General features: G+C 39.3%; 2 protein-coding genes across 3 annotated transcripts in view; one reads left to right on the top strand and one right to left on the bottom strand.

Annotated features, from left to right (window-relative positions):
* Positions 1-24,802, top strand: part of napsa (napsin A aspartic peptidase) — a 97,507-nt gene extending 72,705 nt beyond the window's left edge. Inside the window, exons 1-9 of one of the 2 annotated variants that reach the window (XM_056240860.1) lie at positions 14,491-14,643; positions 16,930-17,119; positions 17,212-17,335; positions 17,424-17,542; positions 18,802-19,001; positions 19,578-19,700; positions 19,903-20,047; positions 21,252-21,350; positions 24,067-24,802. In XM_056240860.1, coding sequence (XP_056096835.1) covers positions 14,576-14,643; positions 16,930-17,119; positions 17,212-17,335; positions 17,424-17,542; positions 18,802-19,001; positions 19,578-19,700; positions 19,903-20,047; positions 21,252-21,350; positions 24,067-24,228 — 1,230 coding nt within the window. In that variant the 5' untranslated portion in view covers positions 14,491-14,575 and the 3' untranslated portion in view covers positions 24,229-24,802. Of the gene's footprint in view, positions 1-14,490; positions 14,644-16,929; positions 17,120-17,211; positions 17,336-17,423; positions 17,543-18,801; positions 19,002-19,577; positions 19,701-19,902; positions 20,048-21,251; positions 21,351-24,066 lie in introns of those variants that run through there. The other variant, XM_056240861.1, reaches the window with a different exon arrangement.
* Positions 237-24,170, bottom strand: chadla (chondroadherin-like a). Its single transcript, XM_056240858.1, has 10 exons — positions 24,046-24,170; positions 7,172-7,356; positions 4,757-4,951; positions 4,504-4,659; positions 3,817-3,962; positions 3,456-3,694; positions 1,969-2,246; positions 1,119-1,811; positions 793-959; positions 237-698 (listed from the first exon to the last, which is right to left on the bottom strand). The coding sequence occupies exons 2-10, from the start codon at positions 7,328-7,330 to the stop codon at positions 335-337; spliced, it is 2,397 nt and encodes a 798-aa protein (XP_056096833.1). The 5' UTR covers positions 7,331-7,356; positions 24,046-24,170; the 3' UTR covers positions 237-334.
* Positions 24,803-26,707: the final 1,905 nt, after the last annotated feature.

Genomic DNA, 26,707 nt, shown 5'->3' with positions numbered 1-26,707 from the left:
TCTAATGAAGATGTCATTTAAATAGATTTGCAAGGGAATTCAAAACATTTTTTTTAAATATACGATTTATTTAAATATACACACACTTAATATTATAAAAATTCATATTTATGAATAAAGACATAGACCTATGCCTTTGCTGGAATGGTTCGGATTATTACACAAATTGATTTTGTTCTGTCCTAAAACAAATTGCACAATTTATGATAAGTGGATGTAAACACAGAATACAGTGGTGAATATATCGTTAGCTTTACTTTGAATCAAATCAACAGCAATACTACCACACAGTAATTAACTGCTGCTAGTTTAAATAAAAAACTCAATTCAACTCTTATTTCCTTGATAATTTAATCCTTGGTTGCCTTCCTCTTTTTTTCTTGTTTGGCCTGGTTGTTTTCAGGGCTTGCAGTGGTTTGAGTTCGTTAGACTCCTTCTTCTTAGGTGCCGCTGTAAGTTTGGTCTTTGCTGGTTTAGGATTAGGTTCAGATGATATGGGTCTGGCTTTTGCTTTGATCTTCATGGGTTTGGGTTTGTTGGGTTTAGGGGCTGTGGTGGGGATGGAGGTCTCATTGAAGGAATGATTATTTTCTTTAGAGCAGTTCTTAAAGATGACCGCCTCTAGCACGGACTGACCTCGCAGCTCAGGGGGGTAACCACACACAGCCTCAACCTTCAGACTCACATTTTCCAACCATCTGAATGGAAGAGAGACAGACAGAAATTGATGGATGGATGGATGGATAGATAGATATATAGATAGATATGAATTTTCATTGGTGTGCATCTCACCTATAAAATGGTAGCAATTTGCAGTCACACATTAGCGGATTTTTGTTGAGGGCGAGGTTTTGAAGGCCAGTAAGAGGTGAAAGGTCAGGCAACTCCTCTAACTGATTCCCTTCCAGAGACAAAGACAGCAGACCAGGACCAAACCCTGCCAGAGACCTCACGCTCATCTACAACCACAAATCAAAAAGAAGAAAGAGAGAGAACATTGTCCATTACAGAGATTAGTAAAAGAAAGGATTAACTGTTGATTCTTTATCATTCAATAATGCATGCAATAAAAAATCTTGTGTAGTTTGTCATTTAAAACAGCACAGCATCTCCTCTACCTTTTGAATACCCATTTTATCAATGTACAGGTGCTTTAGACTTTCAGCCACCGCCCGGAATGCTTTTGGCCCAATCCAGCGAATCGGATTCCCTGAGAGGCGGATCTCAGTTAAAAGAGGGGCGTGGCCTAGCGCATCACTCGGCACTTCCGTTAGAACATTAGCTCCCAGATGAAGGAGGTCCAGCTTGGGTGCTGGATCCAGAGCTTTTGGCACTATGGTTGCGATGGTGTTATTGTTGAGGTAGAGGCCTGTCAGCTGAGGAACTGTGGAAAGGAGCCCTGAAGGCTCTAGTTTAGCTATGAGGTTTCTCTCCAGATGCAGCTCCAGGAGTTTGGGAATGTGAGCTAGTGCAGCTGAAGAAGGAAACTGAGTGAGCTTATTGCCTTCTAGGTGAAGGTACATGATCTCATGGGCACCTTCAAAGGCTTTTGCATCCAGGGAGGACAGTTGGTTGTCGGACAGGTAGAGGTACATTAACCCCTTCATGCCCTGGAAAGCTCCACCCTCAATCTCATGGATCTTACAGCCGTCCAGATGAAGGGACACCACCTTGGGGATGCCGGGGAAACTCTTGCTTGGTAGATAATGAAAATGGTTGCCACGCATGTCAAGCAGAAGAGTGTTGCCAGCGAAACCAGTGGGCACTTTAGTGTGACCACGGTGCTCACATGTAGCGTGCTGAGCTGCAGCCTTGATAGTGAAAGTAAGGAGAACAGAAAATGGGGTGAGACGGAGCTATGTAAATTAGATTAGGTTTATTTTTATGCTAACGGATCAGAATAAAAAATCTAGTAAATTACTTATAAATAACTAAGATTCCCTCCACCCTTCTCCAAACCTTTCTCACCTCACACTGGCAATTTATTGGGCATTTGCTCTTTTTCTTTGGCTTGGCTGTTGGCACAGTCTTCTCTCGCACTCCATCTTCTTCGTTTCCTTCTTTTTCAGTCACATCCAGCATCAACTCATCCTGTGGTCTGCAGCGGAGATCTTGTTCTTGAACATTTTCTAGAGGTTCATCTGAGAGGTGTGGCGGCCAAGCACAGGCCCCGTAGAGCTTGATTCCTGAGTTCAGCGCCCATGTCTTCAGCCCTTGCAGTAAACATGTACATCTGATGGGGTTCCCTGAAGGACAGTGATTGAGAGAGAGAGAGAGAGAGAGAGAGAGAGAGAGAGAGAGAGAGAGAGAGAGAGAGAGAGAGAGAGAGAGAGAGAGAGAGAGAGAGAGAGAGAGAGAGATCACTTTGCAGTCTGATTTTGAAATCTATGAATTATGAGATATTTTTAATTAATAAATCACATAAGCCAAAGCAGTGGTGTTTGAGACTTGAAAAAAACACCAGTTGAGCCCATTTGGATATGAATATTAAAAGGTTAGAGCAGATGTTTTATCAGGCTATTCTTATTTTTACCCTCAGATACCTATGCAGAAGGCCATCTTCAAGGGGCTCTATATTAAAGGTAACCATATTAAGGATTCAAATACAGAACTGACAAAATTTTGTTGCTGTATGAACATTGCCAAATATAACTTTAAAAAAAAAAAAAGCTTTTTAAAAAGTTCCAACGGTTTCCTAAAGTTTGAGTAGAAAAAGGTTTAGCAGTGGTTCTTCAGAAATGCCACTAAATGAAATAATTAATAATTATTATTATTACTAATATTATTATTATATTTAATTCAGTGGCATTTCTAAAGAACCATTGCTCACCTTACGTTTTTGGAAATAATTTAGGAATAATATGAGCAATGATTCAGTTATTGTTACTTTTAATAATAATATTACTTTTAATATTATTATTTCCATTATTAGTAGTATATATATAGGCCTATATATATATTTATATATATATATAAGTTGAAATATAAATTAATTTTGAATATTAAATAATAATAATAATAATTTTTTTTTATTATTATTATTGTCATTAAATTACATTTATAATATTATAAAAGTGCATATAATTCAATTAAAGTTAATATTTTTAGATGGATAGATGGATAGATAGATAGATAGATAGATAGATAGATAGATAGATAGATAGATAGATAGATAGATAGATAGATAGATAGATAGATAGATAGATAGATAGATAGATAGATAGATAGATAGATAGATAGATAGATAGATAGATAGATAGATAGATAGATAGGTAGATAGATAGATAGATAGATAGATAGATAGATAGATAGATAGATAGATAGATAGATAGATAGATAGATAGATAGATAGATAGATAGATAGATAGATAGATAGATAGATAGATAGATTATATTGACTGAAAGGTTAGTGTGCAGTAAATACTGAGAGAACACTGGCAAAGCTGCATTCATACCAGTGAGGTTAAGGCCGGTGAGCCGCGAGGGCCCTGAGAGGGCCTGTATGTAAGGGAGCTGGTTGTAGCTCAGCTCCACTTGAGAGATAAAGGGAGACAGAGACAGAGCTGACTCAGACAGGTCCTGCAGGGCCATGTGGTTCAAAGACAGATGTGTGAGTTTTGGCATTGACACACTCTCCTCCACCAGATATGTCATGGGGTTAAAACTCAGATCTAGATGAGTCAACTCCACTAATCTGAGACAAAAAGAGAGAATAGTGAGTATACCAGAGTATATCTAACATCATCAACAGTATTTAATATTGTTAGCCAATTTCTTTGGCAAAACAAAATAAAATTCAGTGGTTGAGGGTGTTACCTGGTCATGGTTTTGGTAGGAAAGTACTGGAGTTCATTATGGTCCAGGTTTAAATGCGTAAGTGCAAGAAGACCAGCAAAGGCTTCTGTCGCAAGATTATTTAGGGAGTTATAACTCAAACGCAACAACTGGATATTTAACATTCCCTGGAAGACACAGATATTTGGGAATTATTCAAGAAGAAAATTATTGAAAATGGTCTACAGAAGGAAATAACATTAACCTTTCAAACCAACCATCCAAACCAGTATAAATTCAGATTGGACTGGTAAGATGTTGTAATGCTTTTGAAAGAAGTCTCTTGTGCTCAACAAGGCAACATTTATTTGATCAAAAATAATAAAAAATACAGTAAAAACAGTAATATTGTGAAATATTATTCCAATTTCATATGACTGTTTTCTATTGAAACACATTTTAAAATGTAATTTATTACGGGGATGCAAAGCTGAATTGTCAGCATCATTACTCCAGTCTTCAGTGTCACATGATCCTTCAAAAATAATATGATGATTTGATCCTCAAGAAACAATTATTATTATCATCAATGTTGATATGTTGCTGGTTAATATTTTGTGGGAAACCGTGATAAATTTTTTTCAGGATTTCGGGATTCTGAACAATCAAAAGAAACTTTTTTTTTTTTTTTTGAGAATCTTACTGGCCCTAAACTTTTGAACACTATACCTGGAATGCCATGTTGGGGAGGTAGACCAGCTGGTTATGAGTGAGGGAGAGCAGGTTTAAAGAGTTTAACGCAGCAAACGCCCCAGGGTGGATCTCTTCAATGCGGTTCCGGTCTAAATACAGCTGCTTCAATGATGCTAAACCATCAAATGATTCCTACAGGAGGGGAGAGAGAACAGAGATAAAAAAACACAAATAGTCAGGTTTAGAAAGATTATAGTGCCATTCATCATCAAGGAAACCTGGCACAAACCTGGTAGAGGATATCAATGTTGTTGTTAGTGAGGTCAAGCAGCACCAAACGAGAAAGTCCCCTGAACGCCCCCTCTCGTACAGACTGGACACTGCATCCCTGCAGGTTCAGGTGGGTCAGGTAGGGGGTGTGTTTGAAAGAACTTTTAGCCAGTTCCCTAAAATTATTCCTCTTCAGGTCCAATTTCACTGTGATCTGAGATAAAGACAATTACAAATACTGCGTATGAAGATGTTGATCCCCATGCTCATAAAGTTGCAAACAGATCTTATATGTGTCACGGATATGTTTAGGATGTGTCTGAAGCAGCTCCCTATTCAGCAGTCAGGGCACTGATCAGGGAGTCGGCCATTTTAAGGGCCGCTCCCAAATTTTAATCCGCTCCCTAAAAAGTCTCAAAATCCCCCATGAAAACGACGGAGCATCGATGCTCACTATGTTCCCTTATCTGACGTTCTGAAGCACGAAACTTAAATCACGTGAGCCAACTCACACATGTGATAGATGTCTTTTACAATACAAGCCATTATTTAATTATATGTCAGCTAGACAGGTAATGAACTTAAAGGGATAGTTCACCCAAAAATGAAAATTCTGTCAGTAATTACTCACCCTCATGTTGTTCCAACCCCGTAAGACTTTCGTTCATCTTCGGAACACAAATTAAGATATTTTTGATTAAATCTGAGAGCTGGATCACTCCTCCATAGGCTTCTTAAGGGATCGAAACTGGCCGGCCCAAAAGTTATGAAAGACATCGTTAAAATAGTCCAAGTGACTACAGTGGCTCAATCTTAAGTTTATCAAGCGACGAGAATACTTTTTGTGCGCAAACACAAACAAAAATAACGACTTTATTTCAACTATTCATTTCCTTCTCTTTGGGCCTCTAGTCAGTTAACGTAGTGTGATTCCGTAGAGCTACGTCACACGTAGGCTCACTATTGGCCGACGCTGGTCATGTGTGTGATGCGTGTGACGTACAACCTAGAAGCTTTGCGCAATATCACTACGTGAACTCACTCGAGGCCCACAGGGAGGGAAATGAATAGTTGAATAAAGTCGTTATTTTTGTTTGTTTTTTGCGCACAAAAAGTATTCTCGTCGCTTGATAAACTTAAGATTGAGCCACTGTAGTCACTCGGACTATTTTAACGATGTCTTTCATAACTTTTGGGCCGGCCAGTTTCAATCCCTTTAGAAGCCTATGGAGGAGTGAGCCAGCTCTCAGATTTAATCAAAAATATCTTAATTTGTGTTCCGAAGATGAACGAAAGTCTTACGGGGTTGGAACAACATGAGGGTGAGTACTGACAGAATTTTCATTTTTGGGTGAACTAACCCTTTAATCTAGCTAACATTTATAATTTATTTATGGCTAAAATGTTGCACGTATATGTAACAAACAAAGTATTTATCATGATGTCAGAAAGATATCATTTCAGCTGTTGTTCATAAGTTAGGAGCTAGGGAGCTGATTGAGTCGCACCCATTGTTTTATTTTTTTTTAGTTTGGTTCTGTTCTGTTCCTGTTTGCCTGTGTTCCCTTTGCTTGCTTGTTTGCTTGCTTTTTATTTCCGTGGTTTCTGATTAGTTACGCACCTGGTTCTGTTCCAGTTAATTGTCTTCCCCAGTGTATTTAAGCCCTTAGTTTCCTATGTTGAGTGTTCGGTCTCATTTGCGTTATACGTGGTTGTGTTTTGTGAGAATTCTTCCCGTCCATTTCCAAGTTTAGTTTAGTTATTAAAGACTTTGTTGTTGAATTTCCTGCACCATGTGATTATTACAGCCACGCCTGACAATGGCTGCGTCCAAAAACTGATAAATGCTGCCTTCGGAGGACGCATTCCAAGGTCGTGAGGCATCAAGGAACGTCCGAATACAATGTTAGTTTCACTTCCTGTCTCCTGAGATACCTTCATCTAATCGATTTTTGAGCATAGATGTATCCTTCGCTGCCTTTGATTTCCCACAATCCAGTTCTTTCTGTGACAGTTGAGCAAGAAAATAAAGATGGCGTCTGAAAGTTGAGGCTGGTCGTCAGTTTGGGTGTAAATGTACATTTTTGATCAACGCTTTGTTTTGTTTTTGTCCTAAGTTTTTGGAAGCAGCCATTATGTTAAGTCAAGTTATTTTGAAAGTCATTGGAAGAGTTATTAACCACAAATACCAATACCCTTAGAACGGAAGTTCAGGATGGCAAGATATAAAAGGAATGAATTCAAACGTTCCTTTATTTGAATGCTCAGTGTGCATGTCTTATATAGTGTCATGCATCTTCTGCTTGTTTGATGGTGGAGACTATGCAAACTTCTGCAAAAGCAAATCATTTAATGAACTAATATAATGGTTTTAAGACACAAGCATGATGATTTTCATGTGGTTTCTTTAATGAATGTGGAAAGTCACACTGACCTCGTTTATAGTAGGTGGAACGTGTGTGAGGTTCTTCCCTACGCACGTCACAGTGAGCTTTGTGTTGTCACAGACGCAGACGGCTGGACACTTCACAGTCTGACCCGCAGGCACAGAGCTCATTAGAAACAAAAGCAGACATGCTACTGTCAGCATCATGGCAGTGACCTTCTCCAACTGAAGGGCTGCAATGGAAAATGATTATTATTTGCATTTGAACATAATGGAAAGAGCAAATACACACTGACAAGATGGTACCATGTTAAAAAAAAGACTTAAAGTCTTTTTTGCTGTTATTTTTTACATTTTCTATACAGGTGCAGTAGGTCTATTCTTTCACATGTAAAAAAAAGTAGCCTGTCCATTTATTTATTATGTTTATTTATAATATAAAAATGAAAAATTACACTACCATTAAAAGTTTGGGGTTAGTATAGGTTTATCAATGCTTTTGAAAGAAGTATGCTTGCCAAGGCTGCATTTATTTGATAAATGTGTAAAAATACAGATGTAAAAACTGAGATATTGTAAAATATTATTATTTTGAAGGGGGTGGGTTTACAACCCCTCTTCTTGTATTATATAATAAATGGGAAATCATAGTCTTCTTAAAACCAGTGTATCTATTCTGGTATTTCTGTTACAGGCAATGTCTGTATTTGGTATCTGAGTGACTGAGGGTCTGACCCATGTCAGGAATGCAGGGTTTACTCATTTAGCCCGGCTTCCAGAGAATAAAAACTTGTTTTGTAATTAATTAATTTGCTCATACAACCAAATTATTCAAGAGTCCTATTTTGTAGAAAGAGAATTGTCAGTTTTAACTTTATTCTTATTAATATTATTCTGCTGTCCTCATGATAGCTGCATGAGGAACATAAAGACAACTGTGACAAGGTCATGAAGGTCAACAACGCATTACATGTATCCACTAACCCACATTCATACTAATTCTTTTTAGGATTTATAGCACCATTGGTCAGTATTATGTTTAAATATGACAGTGAATCATGTGTAGACATGTGTATCAATCTGTCACGATGTGGGTTCATGTCTTGTTCCTGTCTGTCTTGTGTTCCCCCCATTATTGTGTATTTGGTTTAGTCCTTTCTAGTTTTCCCGCTCCTCGTTTGTGTTCATGTTTTCCACCTGTGTTCTTAGTTAATTGCCCAGCTGTGTCTTGTTTCACTCACCCGGTCCTCTGTATTTAAGCCCTGTGTTTTAGTTCAGTCCTTGTGAGTTCTTAATGTTGTAATGGTTGCTTTTTTCTGTGTTCCTAGTCTGAGTTTCTTTTGTTTGTTTTATTATTAAATGTGCTTGCAATTGGATTAATCTCTCCGCTTCATTCCTGCCTGCTTCGTTACAGAAGAACTCACCAACACTGAATCCAGCAGCATGTTCGCCAGTGTCTCTTCTCCAGCCACCGAGCGGAGGAGAGGCCACTCTTTTGAGGGGACCCGGTTGGTCAAGTTTCGTGGTACACGTGGAGGCCTCAGTAGAGGAGGTGGTCGAGAGGAGCCCCGACACCACTCTCCACGCTGGCCACTCTTCGACCCTGGGTTGGTGATGTCTAGCCCAGGGCCCCATTCGCCGCTGGTTCCGTCCAGCCCAGAGCTTCACGTCAGCCACGTCCAGCCAGAGCTTCACGTCAGCCACGTCCAGCCAGAGCTTCACGTCAGCCACGTCCAGCCAGAGCTTCACGTCACGTCTTCCCAGCCAGAGACTGTTCACGTCACGTCTTCCCAGCCAGAGACTGTTCACGTCACGTCTTCCCAGTCAGAGACCGTTCACGCCACGTATGTGACGGCAACACTGGCCATTATGGCCACAGCCATGTGGTGTGGGTGGGCTGCGCACACACTGGAGCCAGAGCCCGCTGATCCTGCGCCAGAGCCCGCTGATCCTGCGCCAGAGCCCGCTGATCCTGCGCCAGAGCCCGCTGATCCTGCGCCAGAGCCCGCTGATCCTGCGCCAGAGCCCGCTGATCCTGCGCCAGAGCCCGCTGATCCTGCGCCAGAGCCCGCTGATCCTGCGCCAGAGCCCGCTGATCCTGCGCCAGAGCCCGCTGATCCTGCGCCAGAGCCCGCTGATCCTGCGCCAGAGCCCGCTGATCCTGCGCCAGAGCCCGCTGATCCTGCGCCAGAGCCCGCTGATCCTGCGCCAGAGCCCGCTGATCCTGCGCCAGAGCCCGCTGATCCTGCGCCAGAGCCCGCTGATCCTGCGCCAGAGCCCGCTGATCCTGCGCCAGAGCCCGCTGATCCTGCGCCAGAGCCCGCTGATCCTGCGCCAGAGCCCGCTGATCCTGCGCCAGAGCCCGCTGATCCTGCGCCAGAGCCCGCTGATCCTGCGCCAGAGCCCGCTGATCCTGCGCCAGAGCCCGCTGATCCTGCGCCAGAGCCCGCTGATCCTGCGCCAGAGCCCGCTGATCCTGCGCCAGAGCCCGCTGATCCTGCGCCAGAGCCCGCTGATCCTGCGCCAGAGCCCGCTGATCCTGCGCCAGAGCCCGCTGATCCTGCGCCAGAGCCCGCTGATCCTGCGCCAGAGCCCGCTGATCCTGCGCCAGAGCCCGCTGATCCTGCGCCAGAGCCCGCTGATCCTGCGCCAGAGCCCGCTGATCCTGCGCCAGAGCCCGCTGATCCTGCGCCAGAGCCCGCTGATCCTGCGCCAGAGCCCGCTGATCCTGCGCCGGTGTCTGTTCCTGTTGATGACCCCATGGCTGCCCCTAAGAAAATTTTGGGGGGGTGCAGTAGGACCCTGGATGGGACCGTGAAGGCCGCACCGCCATGGCCGCCCGAAGGGTCTACTCCGCCGTGGCCGCCCGAAGGGTCTTCACCGCCGTGGCCGCCCGAGGGGTCTTCACCGCCGTGGCCGCCCGAAGGGTCTTCACCGCCGTGGCCGCCCGAGGGGTCTTCTCCACCGTGGCCGCCCGAGGGGTCTTCACCGCCGTGGCCGCCCGAGGGGTCTTCACCGCCGTGGCCGCCCGAAGGGTCTTCACCGCCCTGGCCGCCCGAAGGGTCTTCACCGCCCTGGCCGCCCGAAGGGTCTTCACCGCCCTGGCCGCCCGAAGGGTCTTCACCGCCCTGGCCGCCCGAAGGGTCTTCTCCACCGTGGCCGCCCGGAGGGTCTTCACCGCCCTGGCCGCCCGAAGGGTCTTCTCCACCGTGGCCGCCCGGAGGGTCTTCACCGCCCTGGCCGCCCGAAGGGTCTTCTCCACCGTGGCCGCCTGAACTGCCTGCTCCACCCTGGTCGCCTGCACAGCCTGGTCTGCCGACGCTCCATGGCCTAGGTCCACCATGACTATGTCCTGGTCCCGTTCCCCTGTGCGGGCCTGGCCCTCCATCCCTCCCCCGGGACCACCTCCGCGTCACCACCCTCCTCAACTATTTTATTTGTTTTGATGGGCGTCGGGAGCCGCCCATAGGGGGGGGGCTATGTCACGATGTGGGTTCATGTCTTGTTCCTGTCTGTCTTGTGTTCCCCCCATTATTGTGTATTTGGTTTAGTCCTTTCTAGTTTTCCCGCTCCTCGTTTGTGTTCATGTTTTCCACCTGTGTTCTTAGTTAATTGCCCAGCTGTGTCTTGTTTCACTCACCCGGTCCTCTGTATTTAAGCCCTGTGTTTTAGTTCAGTCCTTGTGAGTTCTTAATGTTGTAATGGTTGCTTTTTTCTGTGTTCCTAGTCTGAGTTTCTTTTGTTTGTTTTATTATTAAATGTGCTTGCAATTGGATTAATCTCTCCGCTTCATTCCTGCCTGCTTCGTTACACAATCCTCTGTGTGGATGGAATTTTCATGTTATGTTCCAGAGAAGACTTGACAAAACTCATGCCCGTTTTATCTTGTGTTTGCAGGACGTGTTTATTATTTTAGACGCATATTACCATGCCAATCCAGATGAGAAGAGTCCTTCCAGAATTTATGACTCATCTGTGACTCTTACCAAAGTTTCTTATAAAGGACAAAGTGTGTCTCAGTTGCGTAAAGAACAGAATACCATGTTTACCATGCTCTTAAGTTTCAGGCTGGATCCTCTAACTCATTTTCAACGGCCTTTGGAAGAGTGGAGAACTTTGTCTTCAGTAAACTCTCTGTCAACTGATTAAACTTCAGCTTTGACTCCTGGTCTTCATTGAGAACTGTAATTGTCCTACAATTTAAAAATCACTGTTTTCTATTTGAATATGTTGTAATAAATGTAATTTATTCCTGTGATCAAAGCTGATTTTCAGCATCATTACTCCAGTCTTCAGTCACATGATCCTTCAGAAATCATTCTAATATTTCCTCAAGAAACATTTCTTATTATTATCAATGTTGAAAACAGTTCATATTTTTATGGAAACCGTTATCCTTTTTTTTCAGGACACTTTGATGAATAGAAAGTTCAAAAGAACAGCATTTATTTGAAATATTTTTTTTTAAACAATTTTTAAAAATCTGTACTGCCACAATTTAATGCATCTTTGAAAAGTATTCATTTATTATTTTAAGAAAAAAATACTGACCCCAAACATTTAAATGGTAGTGATCAACGAAATAAACATGAGAACAAACAGTGTTACAGTCCTTTCAATTATTTTCCAGGTTTTATTCTTATTTCAACCAAAACACAAAAAAAATGTTTTAAGCAACATCGATAAATTCTTGCATTTTGACCTCTGATCCCATTCTGCCCTGTTCAAATTAACACAGTGGTACCACATTTCACAGTGGCTCCAACCTTCAGTGAATGAATGGAGATGGAGAAAGACAAAGAACTGTTTTACTCATTTCCATTTTTTTAAATCTTACATGCCAATTCATACCGAATGCAAACCTTTAACAATGGTAGCCTATAGACATTTAGGCTATGTCTTGATCATGATGGAATAAATTTTAATTGGACTGATATTAATTTGTAAATGATTAATTCAAAGATGTAAAGATAAATGGGAAAAAACTCACCTCAGATAAAACACTTGCTTAGGGATTTTTCCTAAATCCTTTCGAGTTATATACAATCCCAGATGGTAAAAGTTATGGGATCAGTTAGCTGTTTACCTTCAAACTCAAGCCGTTCTAAACTTGACAGTGATGAGGAAATAATTTATTGTGTTAACTTCCATTACAGGTTTTTGAACTTACAACTAAACACGACGCAAAACCTGCATCATATAGCCTACTGTAGATAGATAGATAGATAGATAGATAGATAGATAGATAGATAGATAGATAGATAGATAGATAGATAGATAGATAGATAGATAGATAGATAGATAGATAGATAGATAGATAGATAGATAGATAGATAGATAGATAGATAGATAGATAGATAGATAGATAGATATACCGCGCGCTGGGTTCAGTGGGATGAGCGCGAGAGAGAGAGAGGACAGAAGAGGAGGCGCGTCGGAGGAACGCAGACGTCAGATTGGGGGGACAGCGTGTTGTCAAAACGTAGGCTAATGAATGATCATCTATTGAACGATTGACTAAATAATATAAGCATAGCCTACTTATTATGCACCTTTTTTCATGTCTTCATAATTATTTTAGGTGACCGCAAATTCCAAAACATATAGGCTACTCGAAAATATAAATTTTACAGTAAAATTGTTGACCAATTAGCCTAACTGTATTACGGCATTCATATATTCTGCACCCATCACTTTTAAAAACTCTCTATAAAAAAGGAAGTAAAAGAGAAAATGGGTAGACTGGGTAGCCTACAGTTGAGACATAGGTACAGTTGAGACACCTTAAATAACTTGCGTGCGCAGCCAGCACAAGTTGTGATTTTTGCTGTGCACATGCGTATTAGTGTCCTCTTTGATCGTGGGAAATTTGATCAATGGACGCATCTCCGCTCCGAAGATATCGGCAAAAGTTTTTTTTTTAAGGTAAGACGTTCACTTCACCATGCACACTCCACAATGAATAGCTTATTATCCTTTTGTGACTGTTAAACGTAACTGGTATAATCACAAACGTTATTCTGTGCCCTAAAAACGGGCATATTTCATGGGATTGTTTCAGGCATGGTCATTGCAAAATCTAGAGAAATGCGCGAGGTGGCCATCAGGGTACAGTTGAGACACACTGTCTTAACTGTACCCGCGATAGAGTTCTATTAGGAAACACACTGTTTAGTTGTTCAGTGTTATGATAACAGGTTAAATGTCATAATTAGCCAGCATAAGCTGCAAATGAAATAAAAATTTGGCATTTGTGATAATTAAACTGTGTATTATTAATGAATATATAAAATATATTGTTTCTGTTTTATAAAATTTAACCAGTGCTAATTTAAATAACATTAATGAATTTGAATGGATGAATAAACAAACATGTTGCCCAATTGTTATTTTTTTTATTTGTCTTTATTTATTATATTTTCAATGAACGATTAGTTACCTTTACATCAATAAAAATGGGGGTCTCAACTGTACCATGGTACTGTCTCAACTGTACCACATATGGGTACAGTTGAGACAAAGTTGAGACAAAAAGCACCTTATTTTTATGAGCTAATTGTGGAAAATATAAACTATGAGTAATATTGATTGATAATATCTTAGTCTACAAGCTCATGAAATGTCATGTGGCATATCATGTGGAAATTCACGTCTTTTCAGCATCTATTTTTGTGTGAAAAATCAAAACGCAAAAAGTGTCTCAACTGTACCCAGTCTACCCTACAAGTAGGCTTTTCCATAAAAATGGATAGCCTACTTTTGAACGACTGAAGAAATTGTTGTTGCCCGTAAAATGTCTATACGCCTAGTTATGTCATCTACCAGCAGGGTCCTTAAGTCAAGCCTTTAAAAGAAAAAAAAGAAAGAAAAAGAGTTTATTTGTAATGTAGCGTCAATAGATATCATTTGTACAATTAATAGGGGAACACCATCTATCTGGGTTTAGGTTTTGTTGGTTAGGCTACTCCACTTCCTCCTTTGGTTATTGCAGTAATTTCTGCTAAACGACGAAAGAGTCATTATTTAGGCTACATTATATACTTGGATTGGAATCAAAGATGAAAAGTTTGTCTGAAATGAAAAAAATTAAATTTGTCATGGTTGCTCATTTGGTAGCCTATATATTGCTTTCGAACAAGGCAAGTTTAAAATATGTCATTGTAAACCAGTTACACCACATTTCAGCAGGCAGTCGGTTGAGGAAGTGGTCGCGGGTGTGTGAAATTGAACTTGATTGATTTGTTATTTTACCCAATAGTAGTGTTACATGAATGCTGCTAGCCAATCAGGCTTAAGGAGAACGGAACCCCCCGAACTTGCACGAAGCTCTCCGAAAGGTATAGGCTACTTGCGGATATATAAGTTGCGCACTAGGGGCGGCGGTGGAAAGCGTACTTCACTATTGAATTCGTTTCAGATCTAAAGTTATTTGTTTCTTTTAAAGATCAGAGAATGAATCGCTTTCACCTTTTCGCGTTTTTAATTTGGCTGTTAATTGAGGACAGCCAAGCAATAATCAGGTAATGCATAGTTTATCTTTTTTTTTAATCGATGTAAGCGCGTCTTATGTCCTGCAGACCTGCACATATTTAACCTAAATAATTTAGGCTACATACCATATGCAGGCTAACTATTCATGAAAGAGTTTGCTACAAAAAACGTAAACAGCCACATTGTGACTCTGCGCATAGAAGTTTATCTGTAGGCTATTGCAATAAAATTGAATCTTCAATCAATCGATCCGACGCATTATATTTCTTCAGTTTAGTCTGGCTGCAATAAACAGTGCTCTCATGACGTTTTGTGTAAAAGCTATTAGCATCAACTGGTGCTTTGGACCAGGAAGTTGAACTCACATGACCCAGTATGGCTACAAAGTTAGTAAACAGTAACGTAACATATATGAACTGGGGGGTATTCCAGAAAGCAGGTTATAGGCCTAACTGGGTATGTTTAAGGCTAAGTATTAAAGCGGATAACCTCAACTATCGGTTTCAAAAAGGTAACTTTTAAGGCATGCAAGTATAGCCGACACACCTCTCTGTCTGAACATAACCTGCTTCGCACAACTCGACGCACAATTAATAAACCTCCTGTTGAGCAGATAATTTGTCCATTCGGTTCGTACGGGAACTTGTGCTTATAAAAGTGCAGAACGCGCGATTTTACGAATTATTTGCATGATTTATGTTTCCATGGTATACATTTTTTTTGGTAAAATGATTAGATCATTTTACTGATGTAATCCACGTTTACTAAACTGTATCTGCAAAATATACTTGGTTTATGAAAAATGGCACATTTCAGCATAAACAAAATCTAAAAATAACCTGCAGGGAACGTTCTGGTTCTCTATAGTTTATAAAACAAGTTCTATGAATAGGGTAGAGTGGGGGAAAACGCCCCCCTTAAGGAAAATGTGACATTATTGTGAAACAAAACATAAATGTGACTAGAATTGCCATCCCAGTTTTGAGTGTCTATGGCAGGAGTTATTTACCAAATATTAAAATTGCTCAACCTTCATAATAAATTTTTTTTTTGACTGAAAATATTTTTGTACAAAGGGGGCGTTTTGCCCCAGCGGTGGGGTAAAACGCCCCCCAAGGTGGGGTAAAATGCCCCCTTTCTTACCAACCAGTTTGCTTCATAGATCAACAGCAAAATGAACATAGTTTTTAATCTCTAAAAGTAAAAGGCAAGTAATGCAACAACATGTGTATATATATATACCTATTAATATTTATTTCAGCAATGTACAAAATAGCCAAATTTCTAACATTTTAATATTTTGATTTCTACACTAGGCCTATATGGGGTTGATAATTGATGTAGTATTTGTTCACCACTATCATCAAGAAAAACAGAAAACCCTAAATAAATATTAAACATAAATTAGTATATTTATAGTGAAATATATTCCATAAATGCATTAAAGGTCACTGTGTTTTATCATTGGGTCACCTAACCACCTTCCATCATTGCATTCACCAAGCTAGCTAATGCTCACTTGAGGTAATTTTTTCATGTTTTGTTCAAATATTTTGATTTTAACACCTAGTTATACTGCATTAAAGTGTAAAATAAAGACTTTGATGAACAGAAATATGTTACTGTAGTAATTATGATAAAGAGAAACTATGCCCCTTGGGGGGGCGTTTTACCCCTCAGCATAGGGGGCGTTTTACCCCACAAGCTATGTCTTTTTAAAAAATTGTTTATTTTAAAAAATATATAATTATATTCCTTATAAATAACATATGCTCTCAAACTACAGACATCACTATTCATCTATCATACATCAATGTGATATCACTGTGAACAATATTCTATTAAAAACTTGTTTATTAATATCTGAAAGTTATAGCACTTTCCATGTAATCCTCTTCTCTTCAAATACGTCGCTGGTGTCAGCTTCTCCATGGAGATTTGTATATCCCCGTTGTCAACGTAGTGCATAGCAATAGTAAAAATGTATCTTGATTCATTCGAGTGGTTATTTTGGGAAAAACGGGTGGGGGGCGTTTTACCCCAGGGGGGCATTTTCCCCCACTCTACCCTAACCTTCTGGGAAGGTTTTCATTAGGTTGCAAAAAGAAGAACCTACAGAGAACGTAGTTGGAATAATCGCTACGACGACACCATAGCAAAAACATAGCATTGCCTTTGTAATGATGGCACGTACAAGCGCTAGAAACACTCTCTTTGGAAAATCATATTGTGACCGTTTTATAGATACAATAAACTACTTGAAGCAGGTGCACACACTCAGGTGCTTTATTGCTTTATCACTGCTGTATCTCTAGAATTCCTCTGCACAAGACACGCACTGTGCGCCGCATGTTGGCAGACAATGGGAAGACTATTGAGGAGATCAAGTCCATGGCCAGAGAGAAAACCTCCGAAGTCAAATTTACAAACCCCAATAGAACCACAACAGCACCGCAAACAACACAACTACCACCACCTGTAGAGAAACTCACCAACTTCATGGATGTAAGAGAACTTTTTTATTCAATCCCTTGTTTTATGCTTTTGGTTCTTGCATAAAGAATATAATTAGTCTGGTTGTCTTTCTCCAACTTCAGGCCCAGTATTTTGGAGTGGTCAGCATTGGTACCCCTCCTCAGGACTTCACTGTGCTGTTTGACACTGGATCATCCAACCTCTGGGTTCCATCTATCCATTGCTCCTACCTGGACATAGCATGCTGTGAGTGATGTTTTGAATGATTGTATTGATCTGTATTTGATTTTTGTTTTCTTTAGTAACTTGTGCTTTTACTCTTGCTGTCTATCAGGGGTGCACCATCGCTACAACTCTAAGAAGTCAAGCACGTACGTTCAGAATGGCACAGAGTTCGCGATCCAGTACGGCAGAGGGAGTCTCTCTGGCTTCATCAGTCAGGATACAGTCACTGTGAGTAAAGACTTCAGTAACCTGTCATGACAGCTGTAAAAGCGTCATAAAACTGACCCACTATACCATACTATATTACAGGTCTTCAAAGAAATCTGATAGCTTTGTGTTCGAAATGTAAGTTCTTTTGAACTTGTTTAGAATCGAAGCAATAACATTTGTTGCTGATGCCAGTCTTATTTTAGTATTGGTTATATAATGTTATATTTATTAACTTGGCTTTATTTTTTATATTTTCAGTTTTCATTTGAATGCTTTTGTCATTTATATTTGATTTCATTTGATTTCATTTTTAGTTTTAGCAATTTTAGCACTTCAACCTCTTTTATTTCAGTTAGTTGCCAAAGCAATATTTTTCATTCAAGTTTAAAAAAAAAATTTCATCTAAAATGTTTTTTTTGTTTTTTTTTTTAAGAAGAAGTCTCTTTTGCTCACCAAGTCTGAATGTATTTGATCAAAAATACAGTAAAACAGTTATATTGTGTATTTTCTATTTTAATACATTTTAAAATGTAATTTACTTCAGTGTCTCATGATCCTTCAAAAATCATTCTAATATGATGATTTTGTAATTTTTTGGTGCTTAAAGGAGCTGTTTGTAAGATTGTGGCCAAAACTGGTACTGCAATCACTTTCAAATTACTGTAGAGCGGTGTATCCCCTCCCCCTCCTCCCTGACTCGAGGTTGCCAGATCGGCTGCAGGATCCAGCAGGAACGTGACGAGCTGCAGCTGTGGTAACTAGAGCAGAGCTGGCAACCCGGATGCCGCAACACTACTGACTTCGTGATTGGTAGATAGGTGGAGGGTGGAGCATCAGACCAAAACACAACATGACAACATCAACATCAGTTGAGGGCTGCAACTTCACTTTTTAAAGGACAATATCCTGGCCGGACTACTGTTGTCAGTGATATAAGTATTTGAAATGAACATGATTTCTTAATGTCTAGTGACATATCAGGGCCATTTTATGATTAATTGAAATAAATTTCTTACATACAGCTCCTTATTGGCTCAATATTTTCAACATTGATAATAATGAATGTTTCTTGATCATCATATTAGAATGATTTCAGAAGGATAATGTGACACTGAAGACTGGCGTAATGATGCTGAAAAATTCAACTTTTGCATCACAAGAATAAATTACATTTTAAAACTTTTTTTGACCACCAGTGTAGAATTTGTTTTCATTTCAGCTTTATTCCAAATAACGGAATCAATTTTTAATAGTTAAACATTCGCTTCTGTCTGTAGTTGGCAGGGCTGAAGGTGCCAGGCCAGCAGTTTGCCGAGGCGGTTAAACAGCCTGGGATTGTGTTCGTGGTGGCACGTTTTGATGGCGTCCTGGGCATGGCATACCCCGCCATTTCTGTAGATGGGATTACGCCGGTGTTTGACACGGCCATGGCTGCCAAAATCCTGCCCCAGAATATCTTCTCTTTTTATATCAACCGGTAAGGCTTGCTTTTGCTTTTGGCTCCTGTTACTCCACTTCAAGTTTCATTTGACTTTTTTCAGTTAGGTTTTTTTTTTTTTTTTTTAGATTCTTTTAGCCAATTGGTGGACATTTAATATTGACATGGGAGAGTTTGAGAAGGAACTGGGAAATGACCTTGTTTCCCTTATCTGAGGTTCCTCTATTTTCTTCTCCATTTCAGTGTTATAATGTTGAAGAATGTGGCTACAGATGTAGACTGATAGTTTGACCTTAAGTATGAAAGAATTGTATTTATTCTTGAGTTAAACGGTAACGCATGACTCATTACTGCTTGCATAGCAGTGCCACCCCCTCCTTGCTTTCCAAAACGCACGTGCATGTTATGGCCAATTTATCACACAATAGTTGATTGTTCTGTCTGTATAAAAAGCCTCTTTTTTTTTTCTAACTGAATGATTTGTGACAAACGTGTGTATGTGCGCCGTCAGGTTTTGCCTACATTTTGGCGACTAAATGTCTTTTATAAGGTGTGAATAACCTAAAAGTTGGCTAAATGAACATGCTAAATTTTATTAATAAATGTTGTGTGCAGGGACCCTGCAGGTGAGGTTGGAGGTGAGCTGATGCTGGGAGGTTTTGACAACCAGTATTTCGACGGTGATCTGCATTACGTCAATGTTACGCGAAAAGCCTACTGGCAGATAAAGATGGATGAGTACGTGATCACCATTACTGTTTCAAAAGCCAAGACTGTGGCTTTTCAACGATTCTGCTCAAGGATTAGCCCTCGTTTTAGACAGACACTTGATTGATTATCAACAATCTTTTGGGGTTCAGTCTCTATGATTGTTGGAAACTGAGACAAAATTACTATTTGTAATAATAACTCGTTGCATATATTGGTCATTTTCCTACAGGGTTCAGGTAGGTGGCACTCTTACCCTCTGCAAAAGTGGATGCCAGGCAATTGTTGACACGGGAACATCAATGATCACAGGGCCGGTTCAAGAGGTGCGGGCCCTGCAGAAAGCTATCGGAGCCATACCACTGCTTATGGGAGAGGTGAGGAGAACTCCAGATAAAATATCAAAATATATATACAGGGTTTCTGCTGGTTTTAATTAATTTGCTAATAAAGGGCTTAAATCAGAGCTGAAATCTTAAATTGAATTCAGTCTTTGAATCGAGATACATTTACTTGAGATGTAAGTGTAAAAAGAACTCTTGAAAATTTTAACAAAATAAAAGGGGTAGTTCACCTAAAAACCATTTACTCACCCTCAAGTTGTTCCAAACCTGTATACATTTCTCTGGTCTGCTGAACACAAAGGAAGTTATTTTAAAGAAAGTTAGTAACCAGGAGCCGGTTGCACCAACAGGGCTTTACTAAGCCTGGTCCTAACTGCTAAGTAGGTCTTAGTTAAGACCAGTCTTTAGAGTTGACCTAACGTCGGTTAACTTGACTTAAGCGTAGGCTTTACTACGCCTGGTCTTAGCGTTGCGCGTTCAAGTGAACGGCCACGGAACTATTAGCGGTTGCCTAGCAGCGTGTGTTGCTGGGTTACGCTGTAAACTATCTTCTGCAGTTTTGTTAACTTGTAGCCGTATCAATGGAGGATCAAAGAAAAAGCAAAGGAAATTACACGACATCGAGATATTTAAGTTAATAGAGCTGTACAGTCAGCACAGGCACACACTGACTGCCAATGGCCTGAGATGCGGTGGATTTGTGGACATTAATCATGTCTCCAACATTGTTTTGAAACGCACTATTTGCATAAAAACATTAACATAAGAACATAACATTTCCCTCTCTGCCGTGCGCGCGCTACGCGGTTTGGAGCGTCTCTGTCTCGCATGCTCGCTCGCTCTAGATTCCGGGAGATTTAAACTAATTTGCGGTATAACTAGTCGATCACGAGTGGCTCAACAGGTAGATCTATAGATAAACTCATCTTCCAGGCATTTGACCGACCGGGATGACACTTCAGCGTGAGAAATAGGGGGTGTGGCGTGTGAAACCAATCAAATACGCGTGTGTCTCACGGCCAATTCGTGAGAGTTGGCAGCTCTGTATATGCCTAGATTTTGACTTTACGCCTGCTACTGACTAGGCGTAAGATTTACACCCAGTCTTAGCGAGAAGAGGACTTAAGCCTGGATGGTGCAACGGTCGTAACTATTAGGTCGGACTTAGAATGCTGAGTTATAAAGTCATAAAGTGAGGAAGTCGTAATGTAAATATTTCCACGTGTTTCCTCTGTAGTACTGGATTGACTGTAAGAAGATTCCATCACTTCCTGTTGTTTCCTTCAGCCTGGGAGGGAAGATGCTCAACTTAACTGGAGAGGACTATGTTCTGAAGGTACAGAAACTGCTGGGGTTTTCCTTTTTGTCTGCAGAGGTTGGAAAGGGACATTGTAGGGTAACTCTGTACCATGTTCAAATCTAGAACCTCAAAATCTGTCACAGAATCTCAATTTGTGATAATCATTCACATTTTCCGTTGGTTTTATGTTTGGAATCTAGTCAAATCTAAGGAGACAGAATAAGACTACTTCTGAACTGAATGCAATATTAAAGAGCTACTTCGCTGCTGGCAAAATGGGCTTTCAATAAAACTTTGCAACCTATACAGTAGAAAAGCAAAAAAAAAATTGAAATCTGTGCTACCGTACTTGAGAAAACCAAAAAGTCCCCGCTGCAGCCCGTAGCGCGATGACGTAATTGATGTCAAATACGTAGTTGACATTTTAACACGCATAAGCTGTAGTAGGTTTCGATTACGTCATGAAAGTTTAAAAGCGCATGGGCGAGATTACCCATAACATTATCCACAAATTATTTTATAAAATCTGTATGACATATGCCATAATGTCTATAGATCGAGGATGAATTTAAACTTTAAAGCTTTTACATTATGGCCCATGTTTTTCTCCCTACTGGCAGCTTTAAAATACTGGATATAGGCATTTTGTATTTTATCTCCAATGACACTGCCTACATAAGTGCTATTATTATCCATTATAGTATTATTGTAATCCATTATTATAAGTTTACATAAAGCACTGTAACATGATAGATATGCAAAAGTTGCACTATAGTTATTAGGATATCCATCACTCTGACGGATTTAGTTGTTTTTATCTGTCATGTAATTTCCCATTGATATGTCATTCAATTTTTTTTTTTTTTTATATAGATTTTTATATCATTCTAATATATAAACATTTAAAACAATAAACATGACATTAAAATGAAAGAAAAGACGGGTTCACATGACTAATGATGATGATGCATTTTATTTATAATGCGCTTTTCTCCAACCCAAAGCGCTACACAGTATGGTAAACAAATGTAAGATAATTAAACAATAATTAAAAACAGAAAAATCCAGATATACCAGACATAATACACTTCAAAGACAATAAACATTTTTAAAAAGATGGGTCTTTAAAGATCTCTTAAAGCAGTCCAAACATAATCTAATAACGCCTCGGTCAAGTCAAATAAATGTTTATTCATTATAGTTGCTTTTTCACACCATCTAAAACACTCAAAACAACATCGGAGATTATAAGTTTAATTGTAGGCTATACACTCAATTTAAAAATAGTTAGAAGAGAAAAGTCTGCCTAGATAGAGATTGAGTGCTCTCTGGATAACGGAGCGGCATAGCGCTATTTTTCATGCAAAGAGTAATGCTGGCTAATTAATAGGCTATCTTTTGTTATCAACTTATTATTATTATTATTATTTGTAAAGCATTCAATATGAATATATTTAATGTCTTTATTCATTAGAACGTAAATCTATCTCTAGGAATTTCATTTGCATAAACTAAATTGTTTGCATTATATTAATATTAGCCCACTTGACACTGTCCCCAACGGTTTGTGAATTCGTTGGACATTGGGATGTTTTAACAGTCAAAACCCATTATTTATTGGATACCAGACACAGGATCGTTTTTCTTCTTTTTCTTCTTGTCCTCTTTATTTATTAAATCTCTTATGGTATAAAAAAAAAGATGTCCACACAGAGAAAAAAGGCTGTTGTCTTCACTTTTGCCAAATTTTGGGAAAACTTCAACACCCATAATCCACTGGGCATGTTGCTGTCCACGGCCACGCCCACAAGTCTGCTATGGATACGCTTGACTAAATCAAATACGGCCTTGCTTTAGTAGGAAATACTTCTTAGCAAACTTTTATTCATAATGGTGTCAACTTGTATTGGTTCCGGGAAGAATTCAAAGAGTAAACGTTTAGCAGGAGTGAGTTACTTTAGGTTTCCAGTACGTACAGGTAAGAAAGCTGTTGTCATAGTATTTTTACCATAATGCTGTTCAAAGAGGAGACAAAGTATGATACAACTTTCAGTGATAAACCTACCCTTATAATACCTGTTTATGTTAATAATCCCTGTCTCGATCCAGCTGTCTGTGGGTGGGGATACAAAAATGCTGAAGTACAATCTGTAGTTTTTATGAAATCCCTGGAGCTGTCAAAAGTCCTCAACATGCAGACTTTTGCTGACAAATAAACGTGAATTTCTGGGTTTCTTCGCAACACGGAGAATGAGTACAAAGTTAATTTACATGTACTACCGACCTTTGTAACAAATACAAAGCGGGTTGAAAAACGGCAAAGTTACACTTTAAGTAAATAATATAGTGCATTAGTGCCCGCCCTCTTTTTCAGCGCAAGTATTTCAGCTGGTTCCGGAAGTATCTTTTCCATTCATTTTCCAATAGGGATTTTTTTTAAGACTTTTTATAGTCTTCATTAAAGAGTTATAAGCCTAAGAACCAAGCCAAACCGCTATGAGGTGAATCACAACAGTGCAATGTTTGATTTGAAGCAAAAAAGTTTTGATTCAGACAAAAAGACAAAGGCGCAAGACTAAGTGTACTTAACGGTTTTATTGAGGAAAAGAACTACAATCCCACGAAGCATTGCGAACAGTATAATCGAATTAAAAACAATGAAGAAATTTGTTTTTGTTTTGAGTTTTTACTTCTAGAACCCGACTGTTGCGCTCTATTGAATTCAATTTACCTCATTTCTATCTCTCCTCAGGTGACTCATATGGGTGTGAGTGTTTGTCTGTCTGGCTTTATGGCTATGGATATCCCGCCTCCCGCCGGGCCGCTGTGGATTCTGGGAGATGTGTTCATCGGCCGCTACTACACTGTGTTTGACAGGGAAGCGGACCGCGTTGGCTTTGCTCCTGCCAAGTGAACAGAGAGTGAATGTCATTATGCTATTGTACTGGATCTAATGGACCATTAGCTATACAGAAACCACTGTTTTGTTTGAAGTTGGTCAATTTTTTGCAAGTTGAAATATGCGAAATTGACATGAGCAAATCAACAAATGCCTGAAGTGACAGGTTAAATTTTCAAGATTAAAACTTGTTTAGCTAGGGTTTCTCTGCACTTGCCCTCGAACGCTGCCTTGTGTTTTTATTTTGCACTAAGTTTCAATAGATTGAGTCAAACTATGCATTTTTATTTTATACTTTAGCTATTAATGGTACATTTAATAAAGACTGATTACATGGCTGGTAGATTTCTAGGTTTGTAACTTTTGTATTTGAGTTTTCTTTTGTCAGTTGACTTCTGTATGTGTGTGTATCATTTTGATAATGTTAACAACACTGGTGTATTTTACTCGGTTTACCAAACTGAAGTGAACTTTCTGTTAAAGCTGACCAAGACTGCTTGGTTTCTTAATCACTGTCTAATCATTGAACTAGAAATTGTAGCAAAAGTTCTTTCAAACCTGGAGTTAAATAAAGTTTTGTTTGTAGTTACTACGTGTTTGGTTTGGGTTCAGCTCCAGCATTGTATTTCAATGGCTGTCAACAGTTATATTTACTTTGAAAACTTTTAGAAAGTTAATGTCTCGTAAATACACAGGGAAATGTCATAAAGAGGCCATTCCCATAAATGAGTTGTCTGAAAATGAACTAAACTACTAGACTGATGGGGGTTTTAGTATTTAGTGATTTGTTGAATCCAATGTGGGGACAACCAGTACAAGCAGGGGTGTTTTCCAGATCTTTATTTCTAGAAGTTCCTCAAATAGCTTTATATACTGTGTATATATAGTCCAATTTGTAAGCAGGAATTTCTATGATTTCATTGACTGCATCTCAAACCCTACAGAAAGAGACATGGGTTCTGCATACTGTGATTATTATACCCTCAAACAGTTTATGATATCAGTCATTTTCAGTTTCCTGAGATGTTGCAAAATGTCCATCACATGATTTATATGACATAACATTTGACAGTCAGATGTGCCACCATTTCAAATACATCTAACATGAACAGAACTGCAACAAATGTTGATTCTAATATCTACCTTTGGCTGAACTTCTGTCATACCACTGAAGTTAATTTAATTTCCCTTCAACAGATCTAATTTCGAAGTCATGAAAACTGTATTTGAACAATGCAAATACACTACTGTTAAATTGGGGTCAGTAGATTTTTAAATGTTTTTGAAATAACTCTCTTTTGCTTATTTTTTAAATAAAAAATGCAGTTAAATCAGAAATATTGTAAAATATCATTTATTCCTGTGATGTCAAAGCTGTATTTTCAGCATTACTCCAGTCTTCAGTGTCACATGATCCTTCAGAAATCATTCGAATATGATTTGCTGCTTAATATTTGTAGAAATCGTCTATTATATTATAAATGTCTGTTACTTTTGAACAATTTAATGCATCCTTACAGTATTAAAGTATTAATTTCTTTCCAAAAAACATCTTACAGACCCCAAACTTTTGCACAATGTTGTATGTCAGCTATTATAGAGTCATAACTGTACTGAGACACAAATAATTCACAATAACACTGTAATACAGTTTCACTCCGTTTTATTTAATTTTCTTGTTATCCTTTGCTCTCTATCGCAGTACAGAGACCAGAGGCACAACTCACTCTTACAGAACAAATGATACAAAGTGCTGTTTAATAAAAATAATAATCACATGCAAAGTACTAGGCCAAGCTGAACTCCACTAGGAGATCTACTTTGGGTTCGGTGCTCCTTTCATATCGTTCGATCGGTAAGTGCCTACATCACACAGGTTGACACAGGTGTTCCGGTGTTTATTCAAGCAAAATAAATGCTTCAATACACATGATCTTTTGAGTTTTGGCATTTCATAGCAGAGACATAGCCTATTTTATATTTTGTTCTATCAGACGACTCTCCAAGCACCAAGTATGATCATAAGATATACATAAATAGTTTTGGTTACATCTGTACAGTCAGTACAAAAATACGAAAATGTCTCTATGAAGTCTGTTTTATTATGCTCTTGTATATCTTTTGCACACAATGTCCTTCGGTTCATTCAAACATTCCTTTTAACCCATACATCCTCATTCAATATAGACAAGAGGGGAAACATCCTTCTATTTCTGTTTTCCTAAACCTTTTAAATGATTCTACAGATTTAAGGAGGTCTGTATGGGCAGCTTCAATACATCTGCTCTTTGTTTAGCCATTCTAAAGGAGTTTAAACATCTCTTTTGATTTTCAATTCAGGTGTTTAGCTTCTTCTGGTTTCAGCAGTGTGTAATAACCCGTTTCAACCATTTCTATAGCATCATATTTCTATGAGCGACCTTTGAAAGAGTATGAAGAAAAGCAATGAATGCTACATCACCAACAAATAAAAATCCTTACATAACATTTCTCC

The sequence above is a fragment of the Rhinichthys klamathensis genome, unplaced genomic scaffold (assembly GCF_029890125.1).
Source record: "Rhinichthys klamathensis goyatoka isolate OS25496 unplaced genomic scaffold, OSU_Roscu_1.1 h1tg000616l_1, whole genome shotgun sequence".
NCBI lineage: Eukaryota > Metazoa > Chordata > Actinopteri > Cypriniformes > Leuciscidae > Rhinichthys > Rhinichthys klamathensis.
Note: the sequence above shows the minus strand (reverse complement) of the source record. Positions and strands in the feature narration are given on the sequence as shown.